Below are 21,799 nucleotides of genomic sequence, written 5' to 3' on the forward strand. Positions count from 1 at the left end.
GACTGTTTATTGAAAAATCTGCTTTTAGTAAGGGCATGTACTGCTTCTGGTTGGAAGGGTTAAATGTATAATATATAGAGATTCTGAAGTTGGTTCTGAATTCTTTATTTTTTAAAATTAATTAATTTACCTGAAGAATACTTCCTTTACATTATTGTGACGGCCTCTGCCACACATCAGCATGAATCAGCCGCAGGTACTACCGCACAATTGCACTCATCTCACACGCTAGTAAAGTAAAGTAATGCTCAAAATTCTCCAAGCCAGGCCTCAGCATTACGTGAACTGTGAACTTCCTGCAGTTCAAGCTGGTTTTAGAAAAGGCAGAGGAACCAGAGATCAAATTGCCAACATCCGCTGGATCATGGAAAAGGAAGAGAGTTCCAGAAAAACATCTCTTTCTGCTTGATTGACTATGCCAAAGCCTTTGACTGTGTGGATCACAATAAACCGTGGAAAATTCTGAAAGAGATGGGAATACCACCTAACCTGCCTCTTGAGAAATCTGTATGCAGGTCAGGAAGCAACTGTTAGAAGTGGACATGGAACAACAGACTGGTTCCATATAGGAAAAGGAGTCCGTCAAGGCTGTATATTGTCACCCTACGTATTTAACTTCTATGCAGAGTACATCATGAGAAACACTGGACTGGGAGAAACACAAGCTGGAATCAAGATTGCCGGGAGAAATATCAATAACCTCAGATATGCAGATGACCGTTATGGCAGAAAATGAAGAGGCACTAAAAAGCCTGTTGATGAAAGCAAAAGAGGAGAGTGAAAACATTGGTTTAAACTCCACATTCCGAAGATGAAGATCATGGCATCCGGTCCCATCACTCCATGGGAAATAGATGGGGAAACAGTGTCAGACTTTATTTTTTTGGGCTCCAGAATCCCTGCAGATGGTGACTGCAGTCATGAAATTAAAAGACGCTTACTCCTTGGAAGAAAAGTTATGACCAACCTGGATAGTATATTCAAAAGCAGAGATATTACTTTGCCGACTAAGGTCCGTCTAGTCAAGGCTTTGGTTTTTCCAGTAGTCATGTATGGATGTGAGACTTGGACTGTGAAGAAAGCTGAGCACCGAAGAATTGATGCTTCTGAACTGTGGTGTTGGAGAAGACTCTTGAGAGTCCCTTGGACTGCAAGGAGATCCAACCAGTCCATTCTGAAGGAGATCAACCCTGGGATTTCTTTGGAAGGAATGATGCTGAAGCTGAAGCTCCAGTACTTTGGCTACCTCATGCAAAGAGCTGACTCATTGGAAAAGACTGTGATGCTGGGAGGGACTGGGGGCGGGAGGAGAAGGGGATGACTGAGGATGAGATGGCTGGATGGCATCATGGACTCGATGGACGCAAGTCTGAGTGAACTCCGGGAGTTGGTGTTGGACAGTGAGGCCTGGCATGCTGCGATTCTTGGGGTCACAAAGAGTCGGACATGAGTGAGCGACTGAACTGAACTGATACGTGTGTATGCCCATCCTGAACCCCCCTCCCGCCTCCCTCCGCACCCTATCCCTCTGGGTTGTCCCAGGGCAGCGGCTTTGGGTACCCTGCTTCAGGCATTGGACTTGGCCTTGTCATCTGTTTTGTGTTTGGTAATGTATGTGTTTCTGTGGTGTTCTCTCAGATCATCCCACCTTCGCCTTCTCCCGCTGGTCAGAAGTCTGTTCTTTATGTCTGTGTCTCCTTTCCTACCCTGCATGTAGGATCACTGGTGCCATCTGTCTAAATTCCGTATATATGTGTGTTAATATACGATGTTTGTCTTTCTCTCCCTGACTTATTTCACTCTGTAGAACAGGCTCCAGTGGTTCTGGAGTTTAAGGTCTGTCTGGCTGTTGAAGCCGACACACCAGTCTTGAGCGGTAGGTATTAGAGTGTCTTCATTTCCCAGCTGAGGAGTTGGGGATGGGAGAGGCTGAGGTATACCACCAGAGTGTACCAGGACTGGTTCTTTCTCAGTTCTCAGAGCTGCGGCTGTGGACCTGGATTTTGAGGCACCGTGCTTTTATCTGTCTGCTGGGTCTCAGGGTGAGAGGCCGTGGTGACCCAGGGTCAGTGCCAGGACCTTGCAGTGCCCCGTGCCACCTGGCCATGGTGAGCCATGGCGTAAGCCTGAGAAGGCTGTGTTTTTACATAGAGTCAGAAGTCTCTTTGAACTTGTATGGCTAAGTGTAATTAAACCACACGTGTCAATAATGATAAATGTTTAAAAATCAATTAAAATTTTCTTTTGTTGTGGTGTTTTTAAACTCGAGATGGTGGTATAGATTTGTATCTTGTGTCAAGTGAACTGACAAGTGTGTTGTGGTTTATGAGCATAAATGGGGAGATAAGTAATAGATCTTTCCAGACTTGAGAAGTGCCCAGGAAAAGCAGAGGCTTTTCCTAATAAAGATATTTCCATTAACATGGGATTATTCATCAGGAATCATCAGAGAATGGTATAGAATTCTCCTGTCTAATTTAGGGTGAGTAGGCGCTGCAAGGTATCAATACCTTGCTTGCCAGAGGTACATTTTTGTTCTATTCAAAAAAGTGTTGAACCTAGCAAGCGTACGGGGTAGGACTCCACGATGAAGGGAAACACTGTATTTGGCAGCCGAAAAAACGTCAGTTATGGTGGGATGCATCACTATTTCAGAGATGTTACAAAGTGAAGAAAAAGTGAGTCTTAGAATGAATAGAATAAGGTAGTTCCTGTTCAGTGCCACTGGCTGCTGAGAAGAGAAAGAGTGTGTCTTCAAGGGTATGGTCACATATTAAGCATGGGAGTGAGAGGGGAAGGGCAGAGGCAGGAATATGCAAGAATGGGAGGAGGAGGAACGTGTAAGCCCAGAGCAGACAGAGTTAGCAGCAGGTGTGGCAGCAGCGCTAAGGAGCAGGTGTTTCCACAGCAGCCAGGAGTGGGGAATAGTCTTAGATGATCAGAGAGAGAGGAGGCGGACCGCTGCCGCAGCACGGCAGACAGCGTCACGCTGGTTCAGCAGGAACCCGCGGATCACTGTAAAGCAGGCCCTTAAGGGGTGATACGTGTGGGTAGTGGTCCTCTGAGGTGGTCCTGACTCGGTTACTGAGGAAGCTGAGACTCAGGTTGGCTGACCAGTCATCTGGTGAGTGCCAAGGTGAAGGTGTGAGCCAGGACCGGGGTGATCCTAAAGGTCAGCTTTTTAATTCAATGTGAAATGTGTTTCTCTGGTAGCCTGCTGCGTGTCTCTTACTCAGTATGATGCTGTTGAAAAGATAGGTCTTTGTGGAAGAATTAAGCTTTTTTTTTTTTTTTTTTTGCGTCAAATCATTTGAGTGCTGTATTTTGGTTATTTGGTATTTTTTCCAGTTTTATTGAGATGTCATTGACATACCTCACTGTATAGTTTTAAGATGTAGAGCATAATGGCTTGGATTTACATATATTGTGAAGTGAGTACTATAGTAAGTTTAGTTAGCACCCATCATCTTACAAAGATAAAATACAAAGCAATGAAAAACTGCTGTTTCCTTATAATGAGAACTCTTAGGATTTACTCCAGAACTTTCATATATGCCATACAGCAGTGTTCACTGTAGTTACCATGTTGTACAGTTCTGTATTTTTAAAAGAAGTTTATGTTTCATGATTAAAACAGGTAGTTTGGGTCTAGTTGTAGATGATGAGATTAGTCACTAAAAGTCAGATTAGGTTAAGTGCTAAATTGGAAAGTCTTGCTTTTCTTTAGTTTTATGATTATTATTTATATGTATTAAGATTTAGGGAAGACAAGTTATAAGCATTGTACAAATTTATGGTTATAATTTTTATAAATTTTCTCCCTTTTATAGAAAACATAGCTCTGCTGGCAGAAACAGCTTTGAGATTCCTGGAATTAGTACAGCTGAAAAATCTCAACGTGGAAAATGACCCAAATAGTGAAGAAATAGACGAAGTGACACATCCCAGCGGAAACTATGACACAGGTGGTGTGGCCTCCTCTTCCAAGCTCTCTGTTATTTAGAGTGAATTGCTGTTATTTAGAATGTGAACCTGCAGCAGAGTCTCTTTTATAATTCTAGTGTAAAATGAAAGAACACCAGATGTACGGAGGGAAGGAGTCCTGTGTTTGACTGTTCTCTTCAACTCTTTCTTATGCACTGTTATCTCACCCGAAAATGACCAACCTGTTACCACAGATTCTAAGCTCAGTAGTTTTTCAGCCAGAATTGACTTGTGTCAACAGCAAAGCTAGCCAAATTATAAAATTATAGGATAAAAGGAAAAACATTGACAACACCATAGCTAAGGAATCTAAACCTTTCCTACTTATGTGAGTATATTCTGACATATACTCAGTCATAAACTGTTTATTTCATACTACCTATGATTCTTGTATCAAAACCCATACCTTTTATCATAAAAGAACAGTGTAACGGTGAACTCTGTAAGGTCTATCCCTGGCTCAGGTTTCTCTACATCCAGACGGCTTTTTAACAGGCTTTTAGTTAATGTTTATTGTGTTGAATATTTGTAAGTGAAATAATATACTAAGATGTTTTCTAAGATATTTCTAGTTCAGAAAAACTAGAGAAATCTACTTTTCAGATGGGGAAACAGTGGAAACAGTGGCAGACTTTATTTTTTTGGACTCCAAAATCACTGCAGATGGTGACTGCAGCCATGAAATTAAAAGACACCTACTCCTTGGAAGGAAAGTTATAACCACCCTAGACAGCATATTAAAAAACAGAGACATTACTTTGTCAACAAAGGTCTGTCTAGTCAAGGCTATGGTTTTTCCAGTAGTCGTGTATGGATGTGAGAGTTGGACTATAAAGAAAGCTGAACGCCAAAGAATTGATGCTTTTGAAGTGTGGTGTTGGAGAAGACTCTTGAGCGTCCCTTGGACTGCAAGGAGATCCAACCAGTCCATTCTGAAGGAGATCAGCCCTGGGTGTTCTTTGGAAGGAATGATGCTGAAGCTGAAATTCCAGTACTTTGGCCACCTCATGCGAAGAGTTGACTCATTGGAAAAGACTCTGATGCTGGGAGGGATTGGGGGCAGGAGGAGAAGGGGACGACAGAGGATGAGATGGCTGGATGGCATCACTGACTCGATGGACATGGGTCTGAGTGAACTCGGAAGATGGTGATGGACAGGGAGGCCTGGCGTGCTGCGATTCATGGGGTCGCATAGAGTCGGATACGACTGAGCGACTGAACTGAGCTGCACTGAAGACAGTTGTAGTGTCTCATTTACTTTTTAAATGTATCATTTTATGCAACAAATATTTGGAATTGAGGACACCGGAAGAATTTTAAACTTAGAATGTATCAGAAAGGAAATTCTTCAAATTACTTGGAAAATAATACTGTTGTACATCCTATAAGCATATAATTGGACTGTTAATTTGTTTTTAATATATTTATCTGGCTTCATTGGGCCTTAGTTGGGGCGTTCGGAATTTTCACTGTGTCATTGGGATGTTTGATGGTGGTGCAGGGGCTTGGTTGCTCCAGGGCATGTAGGATCTTAGTTCCCTGATTAGGGTTCACACCCACGTCCCCTGCATTGCAAGGTGATTCTTAACCCCTGGACCACCAGCAAAGTCCTTGGATGTTTTAACTGATGAAGTTAGGCAATAAAACTTTGGGGGAGTTAATCTAAAGTTTTCCTTAACATGAATATAGAATAGTGTCTTTCAGACCACCTTTTCCCTTGCCAGTGGTGCCCCAGAAGTGGGCTTTGCCTTCATTCGTTCTGTCAGTCGATAACGGGTAAACATAAGCTTTGCACCAGGCAGTTTGTGTGCTTGCTGCGAGCATTCAGGGATGTGGTGGTAAGTGAGACAGAAAAGGTCCCTGCTCTCCTGAGGCTGTTTTAGTAAGGGGGAGACAGCCAACTGAGTAAATAAATGAGGAAGGGTGGGTAGGAGATAGGATCAGAGAAGGTGATGGTGGCCAGATCATGTGAAGTTTTGTCCAGACTTGCAGTGTGTTTTCTGGCTTTCTGAACTGTAGCTAACCAACACCTGTGCCATCAGATTATATCCTGACCACTCTTAAGCAGCTTCATATCCTTAGGTCAGTCTTATTGGACAGTATCTCTCTGGTGCTTCCCCATCGTTTTTCCTCTGAGCCTCATAAATGGAGCTCGTAAATAGTGAGGTAGTGGCCATGCTTGTACCATCTGCTATTACAGTGTTTTTCAATCCATGTTTCATTTTCCCAGCTAGCCTTCAACACATTGCGTAGTGGAAAAACTTAGTGATTGCAGGTTTTCAGTGGTGGCTTCTGTAATCATTCTGTTTCCTCCAAGGAGTGAGAAAGACTGGGTCTGTATGTTTGGAGGAAAGAAAGTTGGTCACATTTTTCTTTGTTTTCTTTTTTTAGAGCTCCAAGCCTTACATGAAATGGTCCAGCAGAAAGTTGTCACTTTGCTGAGTGACCCTGAAAATATCGTGAAACAGACCTTAATGGAAAACGGGATAACAAGGCTGTGCGTGTTCTTTGGACGCCAGAAAGCCAATGACGTTTTGCTGTCCCACATGATCACTTTCCTGAATGATAAAAATGATTGGCATCTGCGTGGAGCTTTTTTTGATAGTATAGTTGGTACGTTTTTGTTTGTTTTTATTTTGTATTTTATTTTATTTTTTTAGAATGTTTGTTTTTAAATTGATCTTTAAGATTTGAATTATCTTCTCAAACAGGTAATTTCCATGCAGTACTACCAAATTTCGTTAATAAGGAAATGAATTCCTGGTATTTCTGTCTGTCCTCATGCTTTTGGTGCTGGGAATATCTTAGCTGATCAAGAGATTGAGACGCACATACAAAGGGATTCCGTGTGGTCATTAAAAAGTCTGTTCTGAAAGAATATTTAATGACCTGGGAAAGTACCATGAAGTATTACTAAAGTGACTGAACTCAGTTGAGTATAGGTAATAATAACAAATGATATCTTTATTAAAAAGGCTGAATAGACTTAAGATGTGAACAGTGATGGTTTTTGGGGCTGGGATTACAGGTAATTGGGTTCTTTTTTTCATTTTTCCATGTTTGTCAAATTTTCTATAGTAAACATGCATCACTTTTACAATCAGGAAATAACAGTATAATTATGATTGAAAATCAGTCTAATTAAAAAGGAAGCTTACAGGCTCCGCTTCTTGTAAAACCAAAACTTTGTGAGAAATCAGTCGACTTTTTTCCCACTATTTTTTCAAAATGTTGCAATTCTTAATTTTCAGATTTATTTAAAGAAGAGAAATAATCTTGTATTTTATCTACGTATGAGTCCTGTTGTGTTTAGATTGAGAATTAGAAAGAAATGAACTTACTTTGCGTAGATTAAGTCATGTTTTACACTAAGATTTAATATTTTTCATTTTGGAGTAATAACTGATCATTTTCCAACTGCTTATACTGACCTTTTCAATTTTAGATTTGGTTATTTATGAAATATTATGTGCTAAAGCTACATTGTTACAATTACCTGCTAACCCTTTATATATCATTTTACACATGATTGTAAAACTTGTCTGTTAACTCAAAAAGCTTAAAAACTGTTCTGCACACTGCTCAGCTTTACAGGTATCCAGACTTTCTCATGTAGCAGAAGCTGTGGAGTTTATAGATTTTGATTTTCAGTAATCTGGGATAGTAACTGATAAAAGGTTTGCTGTTGGATATTTTTCCTAAAAAAATAAAAATAGGAAGGAAACTCATCTAGCAATAGTATTCCTGTTTCTGCAAATATTACTGTATAATGATGTAGAGAAAAGGATACTTCCTGCTTTTGAGAAGTCTTGAAATTACTGTTCTTGCTTCATTATCACTGGAGATGGCTGTACCTCCTCTTTTCAGACCTTTCTAGTTTGTTTTTAACTTCTGCATTAGTTTATTGATTCATCTCAGCCTTCTGTCTTGGATTCCAGCTAACTCAGCTGCTAGACACAGTATCTTTGCTTCTCACCTCCCTCTGTCTGTCTTGCTTTCTCCTTTTAAGTAATCTTGTTGTTATTTCTTTTCTTTGGAAAAGATAGTTCATGAAACTTCATCTACTGGTCAGTTCACGTGGATTTTTTTAGAGACAAGATTGATTGATTTTTTGGCTTCTTACTTTTTGCACGGTCTTTGTTGTTGCACTTGGGCTTCTCTAGTTGCGGCGAGCGAGGACTACTCTTGTTGTGGATTGTGGGCCTCTCATTGCCGTGGCTGCTTCTGTCGTGGAATGCAAGCTCCGGGCGCGTGGCTTCAGCAGTTGCAATGTGCAGGCTCAGGAGTTGCGACTTGCAGGCTTTAGGGCTTGAGCTCAGTAGTTGTGGTGCACGGGCTTGTTTGCTGCAGAGCATGTGGGATCTTCCCCTACCAGGGGTGGAACCTGTGTCCCTTGTACTTACTGCAAGGTGGAGTTTTAACCTCTGGACCACCAGGGAAACCCCCATGTGTATATTGAAACATGGCCTTTATGTTCTTTTTTCACTTTTAAAGTAATTTGCATTTATTTTTTGTGTATAAAAGTTAATACATACTTGCTATAGAAAAATTGGACTTCCCAGATGGTACTAGTTGCAAAGAAGCTGCCTGCCAATGCAGGAGACGTAAGAGATGTGGGTTTGATCCCTGAGTCACGATCCCCTGGAGGAGGGCCTGGCAGCCCACTCCAGTATTCATGCCTGGAGAATCCCCATGGACAGAAGAGCCTGGCGGCCTACAATCCACAGGGTTGCAAAGAGTCTGACATGACTTAGCACAGATGTAGAAAAATTGGAAGATCGAAAAACCTTAAAGAAAACCACTTTCTTCCGGTTCTCTAGCCCATGTACAGCCTCCGTTAATGTTTTGTTTTTTCCCTTCCTCTGGGTCATCCTTGCCTCCTCTTTCCACCCATCATCCCGTTTTGCCATATATGCTGTGAGGCACTGTTATGTACTGGCTAAGAGCAGCAGTGTTGTTTTATTTTTTAATTGAAGGGTAATTGCTTTACAGAATTTGTTGTTTTCTGTTGAACATCAACATGAATCAGCCATAGGTGTACATATGTCCCCTCCCTCTTGAACCTCACTCCCGTCTCCCTCCCCACCCACCCCTCTAGGTTAACACAGAGCCCCTGTTTGAGTTCCCCTGCGTCATACAGCGAATTCCCATTGGCTCCCTGTTTACATATGGTAATGAAAGTTTCCATGTTATTCTCTCCATGCATCTCACCCTCTCCCCCCACCCCCCACCCCATAAATCTGTTCTCTATGTCTGTTTCTCCATCACTGCCCTACAAATAAACTCATTGGTACCATCTTTCTAGATTCCATATGCATGCATTAGTAAATTACATTTATCTTTCTCTTTCTGACTTACTTCACTCTATCATAGGCTCTAGGTTCATCTACCTTATTACAACTGACTCAATTGCATTCCTTTTTATGGCTGAGTAATATTCCATTATCTCACTCACAGACGCACCTACCCACCCACCCATACCCACACACACACCCATCACACACCCACCCACACCCACCCACCCACACACACACACCCACCCACACACCCACCCACACACACCCACACACACCCACACCCATACACACCCACCCACCCCCACACACACACACCCACCCCCACACACACCCACCCCCACACACACCCCCACACACACCCACCCACCCACAGCTGCTTTATCCTTTCATCTGTTGATGGACATCTAGGTTGTTCTAGCTGTTGTAAATAGTGCTTCAGTGAACACTGGGGTACATGTGTCTTTTTTCAGTTGTGTTTCCTCAGGGTATACGCCCAGGAGTGAGATTCCCTCATCCTATGGTGGTTTTTTCCCTAGTTTTTTAAAGAAATCTTGATGCCGTCTTCCGTGGTGGCTGTATCCGTTTACATTCCCACCAACAGTGCAAGAGCGTTCCCTTTGCTCCACACCCTCTGCAGCATTTATTGTTTGTAGACTTCTTGGCGATGGCCATTCTGACCGGTGTGGGGTGATAGCTCATTGTAGTTTTGATTTGAATTTCTTTAATAATCACTTAGTTGTGTCTGGCTCTTTGTGACTCTATGGACTGTAGCCCGCCAGACCCCTAAGTCTGTGGAATTCTCTAGGCAAGAATACTGGAGTGGGTTCCCAGTCCCTCCTCCAGGGGATTTTCCAGTCCAGGGATCACACCTGGGTCTCCCGCCTTGCAGGCAGACTCCTCACCGTCTGAGCCTCCAGGGGTGATAATCCGTGATGCTGAGCGTCTGCTCGTGTGTTTGCTGGCCATCCGTATGGCTTCTTTGCAGAACTGCCTGTTTAGATCTTTTCCCACTTTGTGATTGGGGTGTTTGTTTTTCTGGTATTGACTTGTGTGAGCTCCTTATATGTTCTGGAAGTTAATCCTTTGTCAGTTGTTTCATCTGCTGTTATTTTCTCCCATTCTGAGCATTGTCTTTTCATCTTGCTTATAGCTTCCTTTGCTGTGCAAAAGCTTTATTTAGGTCCCGCATGTTTGTGTTTGTTTTTGTTTCCGTTACTCGAGGAGGTGGGTCATAGAAGGATCTTGCTTAGATTTGGTTGCTCTTGAACACTTGCATCAAGAGTTTAAGAGCAGCCACTCTGGACACCAGATTGCTAGGTTCAAGCTCTGGCTTTGTCACCTACTGATTGTGGCTCTGGGGAAATCAGCTAATCTTCTGTGTGCCTCTGTTTCCTTGTCTGTAAAATGAGGATACTTTTATTCACTAACCCACTAGTTGTTTTGAAGATAAAATGAATTAACATATGTAATAATGCCTAGCACCTAAGTGCTCTGAATGTATTATATTACTTCTCAGTCTTGTTGTTTTTTAAACCTTTATCTAGTAATGTATATATTCTGAACAGTATCTCATGTTGTTAAAAATTCTTTAAAACCATAATAAGTAGAAATATTTTATTATAGTTTTAACAAAATTTAATGAACTGTTCTTTTGAATATTTAGATTGTTTTTACTTTGGTCAACATATATTATACCCATCTGTTCAGTTTAGTTGCTCAGTCTTGTCCAACTCTTACAACCCCATGGATGGCAGCACACCAGGCCTCCCTGTCCATCACCAAATCCCGGAGTTCACTCAAACTCGTGTCCGTTGAGTCGGTGACATCATCCAACCATCTCATCCTCTGTCGTCCCCTTCTCCTCCTGCCTTCAATTATACATCTAACCATTTACATGAATATTTTCTTCTGATTACTTTCCCAGGTTGGGAGGCAGAAATTTTAATTACTGAGTTAAATAATATGAGTATATTTTTAGAACTTGACACATTTTGACTTGACACATTTTGTAAGCTTTTCAGAGAGATAGTATCACTGTCTACGCTGGTGGGCATTGTTGAGTAGTACTGCACAGCCTTCCAGTGTGGAGTAGGCTGATTCAGTCAGTCTTTGTTGGTAGCTTAAGTGATGACTTGTTTTGATGTATGTTTATTTGCTTATCATTGAAGGTGAAAAAAATTCCTCATGTTGATTACTCGTTCATATTTCTTACTATGAATTTTTAATTTATTATTTTGGCCCTCATTTTATGATGGTGTTATGCTTTTCTGATAATCTTTTGAGCCTTTTATATCTACATTAAAAACAACATTTTATCACTTCTATGGCAAATAACCTTTTCTCAAGTAACTTGACTATTATTTTTTATGTTGTTTAAAATAATTTTAGTCTTGTCAACTTACTTGATCTTTTCCTTCTTGATTTTTTTTTTTTTTACTTTTGCACTTAAATCTTTTTCCATTTCAGAATTAGGTTAATTATACGCTGGGTGCATGTTGTTTTTTTGTATTAAAGCTTTAGTTTTTTTACATAGACGTAAGAATCCGGCCTGCAATGTAGGAGGCCTGGATTCGATCTCTGGGTTGGGAAGATCCCCTGGAGGAGGGCATGGCGACCCACTCTAGTATTCTTACCTGGAGAATCCCATGGACAGAGGAGTCTGGCGGGCTGCAGTCCAAGGGGTTGCAGAGAGTCGGATACAAGTGAGTGACTAAGCACAGCACAGCATGAACTGCTTAATTAATCTTTATTTGGGGCTGTGGTGTGAGGTGAAATCTAAATTTTTCTCAGAATGTAACTAGTTTTCCCAACACCACTTACTAAACATTTCATTTATTTTCCATTTATTTGTGAAGCTTCTATTAACGTCTGTTGCATGCATGTATTGTTTAGGGTCCCTTTTCTAGGTATCCTATTCCACTGATTTTTGTTTTCACTTCTCTACTCAATATTATACTCTTTATAGTTATATTTTAATTATTATATATTTATAAGCAATGTTAGTATCTGGTAGAATAAGCTCCTCAAATGTCAGTCTTTTCCAAAATATTCTGAGCTATTTTAGTTTTTATACATTTTATTTTGTAAAGTTTCTAAATAGAATTCACTGGAACGTTAGTGTTTTTTCATTAACTACAGAAAAAAATTCTAACAGTCTTTCTCAATTATAAGGGAAATATGCTTTTGCAAATTACTCAAACTATAAGAAGTGATGTATGAAAGGTAGTAGTTGCACTTTGCAGAGGCACGCACTCTGGTGTGTGGTTTTGGTTTGATGTCTTCAGGAGACTATTGCTACCTTATATAGAATTTTCATATTGTTCTTTCTAGGAGTATCAATTTTATACTTTATCTCTTGACTTTTTTCTGTGCCAGATGAAGAGTTACCTCACTCATATCATAATCTGATCCCCCTTGTCCTCTGTTTTGAGGTGTTGATCACTGTGTTTGCAGTGGTTGTTTTTAGATTGTTGTTTTTGTAACTTTAATTCAGTTGTTTCTTAATTGGCCTTCTGATTTGGACTGCAAAGAATTTTGTGTTTCCCTCCTTCCTCCTTCACTTCCTTCATTCCTTTTTTACCTTTTTCTTTCTTTCTGCTTCTTCTGTTGGTTGATAATTCAACTAACAATTGCATTTTTATGGTTGGTAATGTTGAAATTCTGTTCTGTAATCATAATGAAGTCTCTTCTGCTTGTATAGACTAATTCTGAAAATTCAAAATAATTTACGTGAGTGTGTCAATTTTATTGACTTTAGCACCAAGTAGTGGGCTGTGCTTAAATTGCTTCACTACAGTTCTGATGCCATGACTGTTATCACTTGATGAGACTGTCTGTAGCGTCAAGGTCAATGGATTTTTTTTTCTATCCTCTGCAAACAACTAAATACATAGTACATTGTAATTTATTTCATTTTTACACACTGACTTTCTTGAACAGTTTTGTTTTTTCATCCTGAGGTTTGAGTTTTTTGTTTTCCTTTTAGAGAGAAAGTATACCTCCTTCACTCTGTCTATAATATCTAGCTTCTTTCTTACTAGTTTTACCTATTGCTTGTAATCTCTTCCATTTTTCTTCTTAATAACATTTTTGAAGTTGATTGACTTCTAGTTTTAATTTGGGCTGGTTGATTTCTAGGTCTACTAGGTTTTATCCTTTTCCCCCCTTGAATTCTTGCTTTATATTTACCATTTTATGTTTCTACATTTTCCTCATTTTGTTGGCAAACATCCTCAAGAAACTCTCTTAGAATGTTTGCATGGGAGGTAACCACGTGTAGTTCTTGCATGTCTCACGCTGACTCACTTTTGTATCCTCATTTTATGGACAGTCTGGGTTTGCAGTTCCTTCCATAATCTCGACGATCTTGCCCTGTCGTGTTCTGGCCTGCATGGGTGCTGAGATGATTGTCAGATGCCCGTCTGATTCTACTTCCTTTTTAGGGGATCTGTGTTTTCCCTTCTGTAAGCTTACAGGATCTTTTTCCCCTTGGTGTCACAGAATTCTTGATGATTGGCATTGGTGTGGGTCTTTTTTATTTATTGTGCTGAGTAGGAAATGCAGTGTCTCTCCATGGGTTATTGCTTAATATATTTGGCTTTTGATTCGTTTTATTCCCTGGTGGCTCAGTGGTAAAGAATCTGCCTGCAGTGCAGGAGACCCAGGTTCGGTCCCTGGTCGGGAAGATCCCCTGGAGAAGGGAATGGTAACCCACTCCAGTATTCTTGCCTGGAGAATTCCCTGGATAGGGGAGCCTGACAGGCTACAGTCCATGGGGTCACAAAGAGTTGAGGACACGACTGGGCAACTAACACTTTGACTGATGACATTTGTACTTTCAGGTATTAAAAAAATAATGGTTGCTTCTCTTTTTCAGGTGTCGCTGCCTATGTTGGCTGGCAGAGCTCCTCAATTCTCAAACCCCTGCTGCAACAAGGTCTTAGTGATGCTGAGGAATTTGTTATTGTGAAAGCTCTTAATGCCCTTACCTGTATGTGTCAATTAGGGCTGCTGCAAAAACCCCATGTCTACGAGTTTGCCAGTGATATTGGTAAGTTTTTGCTTCTTAAAATTAGGATGGGAAACCTGGGCTTCCCTGGGGGCTCACATGATAAAGAGTCTGCCTGCAGTGCAGGAGGCCTGAGTCCCATCACTGGGTTGGGAAGATCCCCTGGGAAAGGGAATGACTGCAACTGATTGATAGCATTGTGAAATTTCTAGACCATCTAGAGTCGGATTTTCAGCTCTTTCGTCTCTTTTGTGTGTGTGTGCACAAGCGTGCACACCCTCATGCATGCTTATGCCTACATGCGTGTTGTATGTGAGTGACACGCAGGCCACTCACAGGAGCATTGGTTCTCCAGCCCAGGCTGGGAAGTACATCTTTGTTTTAATCTGTAGTTAAGTCTTCGTGATCCTTGAAAGATGGAGATTTTTTTTTTTAAGACAGTGTAGGTAAAGTCTTTAACTGCTCTGAAGAGTTAGCTTATGTTTTTGGACACTTGATTATTAGAGACTGTATGTGCGAGACTGTCTATGACTTCTGTCATTACACAGATCGCCGGTTAAACACTTGTAGTATCGCCATTACTACTGTTAGTAATTTTATTAACCAATGAAAGGATTAATTCCTTGACCTTTATAATAGTTAGCCTATGTTTTCCTGCGGGGAAGCCTGCCCGCACCTCACCACCTCGGTGGGCTCCTCGCAGTCACAAGAGCTGAGCCCCACGTGGGGCTCCGGAAGACTTCAGAAGATGCCTTCTGACCCTTTGGGTGGGATGGTCACTGAAGGGGGTGGTCCTTCTCGGGTGCCGGTGCCATTCTGCTTTCTAAGAAGTGTCCTTGTTCGCTGACAGAGTGATGAGCGCAAGCTTTCTTTTTTGCATTTTAGTCTCTTTAGTTAAGTGTCCCTTCTGTTCATTAATTTCATTCCTGAGCTCACTGGACTGCCTCTGAGTTTTCCTGTGGCTCTTTGAGTGTCCTCATGACAGCTGTCTGGAATTCTCTGTCAGATCCCTGTACTCAGTGGCTTTAGTTTCTGGAGAATTTTCCTTTCCTTTTTGTGGCACAATCTTCCTGCTGTTCTTCAAGGTGCTTGATGAGGGTGTTTCTCTTCCTGTGCCTTGGAAATAGTGAAGGCTTCTTGATTCTGGTTCAGCAGGCTGGAAGTTAGCAGTCTTTCTCTGTTGTCCGTTAGGTGGCACTATAGCCTAACTTTTAAAGTTCATTTGTGTGTGCTGCCTCTGGTTGTCTTGAGGAGCCTGAGGCGCCCACCCTCTGCTGCCTGGGTTAGGGCTGTCTCCCGGCTGCTCCCCAAGCCGCTGGTGGTGGTGTGCCTTGCGCTGCCGCTGTTGCTAGCATCGTTGCCCAGGCACCAGGGCAGTGGGCCCTTGGTCACGTGCAGGGTCTCCCGAGCCCCCGGCGCTGCTCTCACAGGACGAGGGGAGGGTGGACAAGAGCTGGGGACGCGGGCCCGCCTCTGTCGGGCCTCGTGTTGCAAGCTGTGAGGGCTTTGCTGCTGTGGCGGGTGGTGTGGGGGCTGGAGTTGTGGGCGCCTCTGTGACTGGGGCGACTGGGTCCTGGCCCACTGCCGCTGCCGCCCAGTCACCGGAGGCTGTCGGTGCTGCTACACGGGAGGCCAGAGCCTCTGGGGCCGTGGCTCAGCTGCCGTGGGTGGAGGGCAGACTGCAGTCTCCACTGTGTATTCCCTGGGCCCACCTTCCCTGTTTGCTCCGGTCCCCCCACCTCTAGGCGTCTAGGTAAGTGGAATTCTGCACCTCGTTGTGTTGGGCAGAGGCACCTTTGTTGAGTTTTCGGTGTTGTGCTGATTGTATAGGGGAAAGAAAAAGGGAGCGTCTCACTCCACCGTAGGATCGGCACTGTGGTGGCAGAAGTCTTAGTTCCCTGTTAGCCTGAATCTCCTATGACGTCAGTGTTTTTTAAATGATGATGTCTTCATATGCTCAGACTAATAGGTTTTTGCTTTTTGTTGTTGTTTTGCTTTCAGAAGTTTGAATTTTATTCTAAATCCAGTTAGTTTAGCTGTTTGAATTTTATCCTAAATCTTCAGTTAGTTGAAATCATTGATGTTAAGTGTCATACAGAAAATAGTTAAAAGATCTGAAAAGATACTCACTCAATTTTGTGGTTTAATCTTCCATCTTAACTCTTTAACAGTGGGCAGCATATGTTTTCTGCCTTTCAGTCTCAATTCATATTGCCTTGTGAATGAATTCATGAGTATTCGTATTTGATAGGATCAGATCTTTGCATGTAAATGAGTGTCAGTCAGGTGAGATCATTCCCTTCATCCAAGCCGCGACTTGGCGGAGAAACGCCTTCGCCGTTCCTTGCCCTGTGTGGTGGCTGTGCATCCCTGGACCTCCGTCAGGTGGATGACATGGAGTCACAGTCTGCCGTGTGCTGCTGGGACTAGAGTCTCTGTCCTGTGGTTTTTAAGTCAGTCTCGTGAGTGAGGATGTGTCCCCCATCGTCAGCCCTGACTGAAAACATAACAGTTTGAATCCCAAGGAAAGAGGGACCTGTTTTTGCCCCCTTATGGTATTGTTCATAGTTATGGGCGGGAATAGTATGACATCAGAGTGTTCGCCTGGCTCAGTTTATGTCCCAGGACAGTCAGAGGCAACCTGATAGCAACATTTGGTATAATCCCTGTATCAGTAGTGTTGTAAGGGAAACATTTGTTGATGTTAATAGTGGGAAACTCTTTATGAACATGGTATCTTGATAGTGTAGAACTCTTTATGAACGTGGTTGAATCCATGCCTTTTTTTCCCCCTCTTAGCCCCCTTTCTATGTCATCCCAACCTATGGATACGCTATGGTGCTGTGGGATTTATCACCGTGGTAGCTCACCAACTAAGCACAGCTGATGTTTACTGCAAACTGATGCCTTACCTTGATCCATATATTACTCAACCAATAATACAGGTATGCATGTTCCAGCTTGGAGTCAATCCTCCCTTCCAACTGTGCCCCTTTAAGAAAGAGGTTTGGAGAGTCCTGTTTTTATTTCAGCTTTTAAAGATTTAAATTGGACTACAGACTTCTCCCATTTCTTTCAAGGTAGTTAATGTTAATGAACAAACGCTCTGGAAGGTGAGAGGAGTCCAGGGAGCCGCTATGCTGTCCAGCATGTTGAGTGTAACGCAGCACTCAGTGGCTCACCCTTTCTCCTCTTGTGCAGTGTCTGAAGCATCTTCTATTAAGGGAAGTGTAGCAGGAATATATATTGATGGGCCTGCTTTTGTTGTAAGTGTATAGCTGATTTCAGCCCAAGTCCACATTGATAATAAATTGGAATCAGGCTTTTTCCAAAATTGGTTTTTAGAGCACTCACTGGTTCTGGTTTCTTTTTTTCTTTTATTTTAATCTAAAGACAACTGACCCCTGTTGCTCCCCGCCCCTCCCCCACCCCTTCCCAAGCAGTGTAGCTCTTGTTAATAAACTTTGAGTCTTTGGTTTATACAAGGCAATTATTTTTCCAGCTTGTCAGTGTATATACCCTTCATTTTGCTGGACAGCCAGCTATCAAAATATTGATAGATATTTAAATTGAATGGACTTTTGAGAGGTGATTCTAGTTGCTAAAGCATCCTAAAATACTCATTTTTCTTTTGCAAGTTTGTATTCCTCCCTAGCTTTCTCCTACTTTTATAAGCCCAGTGTGCTTTCCCTGTGGTTGGGAAAATGACCTTGGATATCCTTTGCCAATAAGTGGCTATGACTCCCTTCAGTCTTTACTTTTCATAATACATTAATCCAGTGTGGGGAATCATCTTTCTTTCTTAGAGTTTGTAAATTAAAAATTTCATCCTGAGAACAATTTATCTATCTGTGAAAGATGGATAATATTGCTAAAAATATGACCTCCTTTTCTGAAGTTTGTTAAGGCTTTCTTAGACGCCAGGTCTAGAGATTCCTACCGCTTTGACTGCTAATTCTGTTTTGAGCCATAGAAGTTTGGCTCTTTGGAGAAGGCAGTGGCAGCCCACTCCAGTACTCTTGCCTGGAAAATCCCATGGACAGAGGAGCCTGGTAAGCCACAGTCCATGGGGTCACAAAGAGTCAGACACGACTGAGCAACTTCACTTCATTCACTTCATACTTTATTGCTGGAGAAGGAAATGGCCATTCACTCCAGTATGCTTGCCTGGAGAATCCCATGGACAGGGGAGCCTGGCGGGCCGTGGTCCATGGGGTTGCAGAGAGTCAGACACGACTGAAGGGACTGAACAAGCAAGCAAGTTTGGCTCTTAAACTATTAATGAAAGAAAGAAGTGTTTCTGGGATTGAAAAATTGCGTTCATTTGTAATAACTTTTAGTTGTGTTTCACTGAAGTAAACCTGATATTTATGTGGTTTGTTAGAAATCTGCACCATTCTCCTTGTTTCTCAGAAATTGTTATTCGTGTTACTTTTATCAAACGTGTTATTCGTTTGCTTTTATCATTGTTGTATATTTTGAAAGGCCAGGTTTAGGAGTTGAGAGACTGCTTATCTATATGCTTCACAGTTCTTACTTTTCTGCAGTTTGGATTAGACAAAACATAACCTTTGTAGGCTGGTTTTTATTGGCCAAATCACCAGGTAGTTAAATCTATCTATAAAATTCCTCTTGGTTACTGTTTAACACCTTTTATTATAAACACATTGACAAGGAGAATATTCTTGGGGATGAAAAAAGAAGAGATTTTAAGAACTCTATGGAGAGAGTAATGTTTTTTAGAAGTGGTTGAAGCTATTGGGAAAACCTGCTGACTGAGGGTGGCCTTGTGGCTGTTGGGCATCTTCTCTGGATTAGTACCTTTTGGCTGTTAGACCTGCGAACTTCAGATACTTCGTAGATCTGGAAAGTCATCTGACATTTTGAGATCTAGAAAACTTGGGGTCTAAACTTTTCTAGTCTGGACATTGGTAGAATTCAAGTATGACAGACACAAATGTGTACTCAGAGGCTAACAATGAATGAAGAAATACCTTCACTCTCTAAAGGTCACTGGTGTTCTTTTTTCTTCTAAGCAAAAGTTGCAGATGTTGATATCTCCCGTTTTCTTAGAAAATGAACGCCTATGTTAACTTTACACAGGTTATATTTATTGAATTTGAAAACAGCTGTACTGTATGTTATATCTTTGGCTAATTCTTTTTATTTTTCTAATATAGATTGAAAGAAAACTTGTTCTACTCAGTGTTTTAAAAGAGCCAGTAAGTCGGTCTATATTTGATTATGCTTTGAGGTCAAAAGATATCACTAGCTTGTTCAGACATCTTCACATGCGTCAGAAGAAGCGAAACGGGTCTCTTCCTGACTGCCCTCCACCTGAGGATCCTGCCATAGCACAGCTGCTGAAGAAGTTGCTGTCACAGGTAGTATCACTTTTCCGGAATCTTACATTTAAATGCAGATGTTATAAAAACATGGAGGCATACATCTGGTGTGTAAGCATATTTTTGATTAAGTTGTAGCATAGCAAATGAGTCAATAAATCTGGCAGATAGGCATTTGCTTTGGGATCTAAGGCATGCTGTGATGATGATAAGGCACCGGGTTGAGTTAAATAAGGAATCATGGGAGACCTAGTAAGTTTGCTTGTGGTTACTGGCTATGTAAATGAGGGAAAAAGTAGATACAACCTTAGATTTAAGTATATTCTTGATTGTATTTCATATTTCGTTAAAAATATAAAGAAGTTCAGTTAGAAAAAAAAATTACAGAACACAAATGCAGTAAAGAAAACTCTTGGTTTAATTCAGCTCAAATTTAGAGAGTCTTCACTGCACGCAAGCAGCTAAAATGCTGGGACTTATCATGTGCCTTAGATTGAATAAACCCGCAGTTTACTGCTGTGTCTTGGAAATCTGTGGGTTTGAACCCTTGGTAACAAATCGCATTAGAAGTAGGAATCCTTGTTGTTATGCTTGGCATTATTCACATCTAGACTCAGCATCCTGTTCTAGAGGGGACGTGTGGATCCTAGGGAAGACGAAGTAGGAGTGTAACTGGTTAGAAAGAAAGGGTACGGTTCCTGAAAAGATGTTCGTGGGCCTTAAAGTGAATGCTTGGGGTCACCATGAATGAGTGACTTTTAAGTCTGTGGGACATGATGGTTAAGAGCATGAGTATTGGTCACTGTCTTGTCTAAGAGAAACGAAGAGGAGAAAACACCTCTGCTGTGGGGAGAGAATCGGTCTGCTTCGGGAGATAAATCCTTTCTCACATGGATGCCTGTCACTGACTGGTGCTGTCTGATGCCCACATGTTGGTTTGGGTGATTGAACGCTGCAATAGGCTTCTGTGGGATGCTGGTGAATAACCACCTTGGTTCTTTGAGGTCTAAATTCATCTGGAGACTTGAGCTGCCTCTGAAAGTCCCTTGCAAACCAGTGGTTCTGTTTCCTGTGTTTGAGAGAACTTCAGTTCGATATGACTTGAATAGCCAGAGAGCTTGTTTCTTGGAGTTTTCTTTTAACCTTGGCTTGTACATTAGATGTATTCAATTGGGTATGGAATCACATTTTCTAATTCTTTCTCCTGAGCAAGTAATTCTTATCCTATCAAAAAGATTTCCTCATGCAATAAAAACCACCCCAGTTTAGATGTTTCTTGGAGCATGAATAGTGTGATTCTTTTGTATCCCTCTCTTCCATGCAAATCCTGTATATTAAGTTGAAATCTTCTATACGGAAGTCTTCTCTTCTGTGTAAGTCGTTAGTTATTTTGTGGAGCCGCCTTAGCTCCTGATTGTTGCTTGTCCCCGTGCCGTGGGTGTCAGTTTCCCGCTGCCCCGGGTAAAGGGAGGGCGAGGGGAGGGGCGGCGTCCATAGCCCTTCTGCGTCCTGCTGCTCCTCTTCCCAGCCCCGGTGCCCTGCTGCTCCCCGGCGCCAGCCCGCACCCCTGGGGTCCCGATGGAAGCGCTGCACTCTCGCTGACTTGTGCTCCTGAGCCTCAGTGCTTGACTCATCTCCTTTCTGTGAGTGGAAACGGGGAACACGGAATCCCCTGTCGTATGCCGTTTCTGTGAATAATCTTAGGGGACTAGTCACGGATGGTCTCAGGAGACTTCTCAGGGGCAGGGATGCTCTGCTTCAAGGGCTAGGTGCTGCTGCTGGAAGGGACAGCAGGCTAGAGTCTCTGAGGCTCTTGGCTGTGCAGCACAGCACCAGCTTCCCCGGTTTGAGAACACACAGTGAGTCTACTTTCTGTGTTGTGTGCCTGTCCTTGAAATAGGTTTGATGAGTAGATATTGGCATCATTTTGTTAGATAAGGAAACTGAGGCTCAGTGAGGGTAGTTAAGCTCCCATGCACGCAGAGTTAGTGAATTACATTTCAAAGCTAATGTCGGAACCTAAACCTGTCTTCACTCTACATGCCTCCCCCAACCCCAGCCCCACCCCTGCAAAGTGCCATCTTGCCTCTCAGAGTGCCCAGAGGATAAGGAACTAAAGCTGAGAGGTTTGCTGGGGTTTTATGTGGATTTAGGAAGAGGCCCCT

The 21,799-nt window shown here is 42.1% G+C and overlaps 1 protein-coding gene across 1 annotated transcript in view; it reads left to right on the forward strand.

Moving 5' to 3' along the window:
* The window catches only part of PIK3R4 (phosphoinositide-3-kinase regulatory subunit 4), a 73,452-nt gene that overhangs the window by 10,844 nt on the left and 40,809 nt on the right, over positions 1-21,799 (forward strand). Inside the window, 5 exon segments of the mRNA XM_027961833.2 lie at positions 3,831-3,965; positions 6,376-6,597; positions 14,158-14,331; positions 17,089-17,234; positions 19,470-19,673. Of these exon segments, the coding sequence (XP_027817634.2) occupies positions 3,831-3,965; positions 6,376-6,597; positions 14,158-14,331; positions 17,089-17,234; positions 19,470-19,673 (881 nt within the window).

Source organism: Ovis aries, chromosome 1, assembly GCF_016772045.2.
Source record: "Ovis aries strain OAR_USU_Benz2616 breed Rambouillet chromosome 1, ARS-UI_Ramb_v3.0, whole genome shotgun sequence".
Taxonomy (NCBI): domain Eukaryota; kingdom Metazoa; phylum Chordata; class Mammalia; order Artiodactyla; family Bovidae; genus Ovis; species Ovis aries.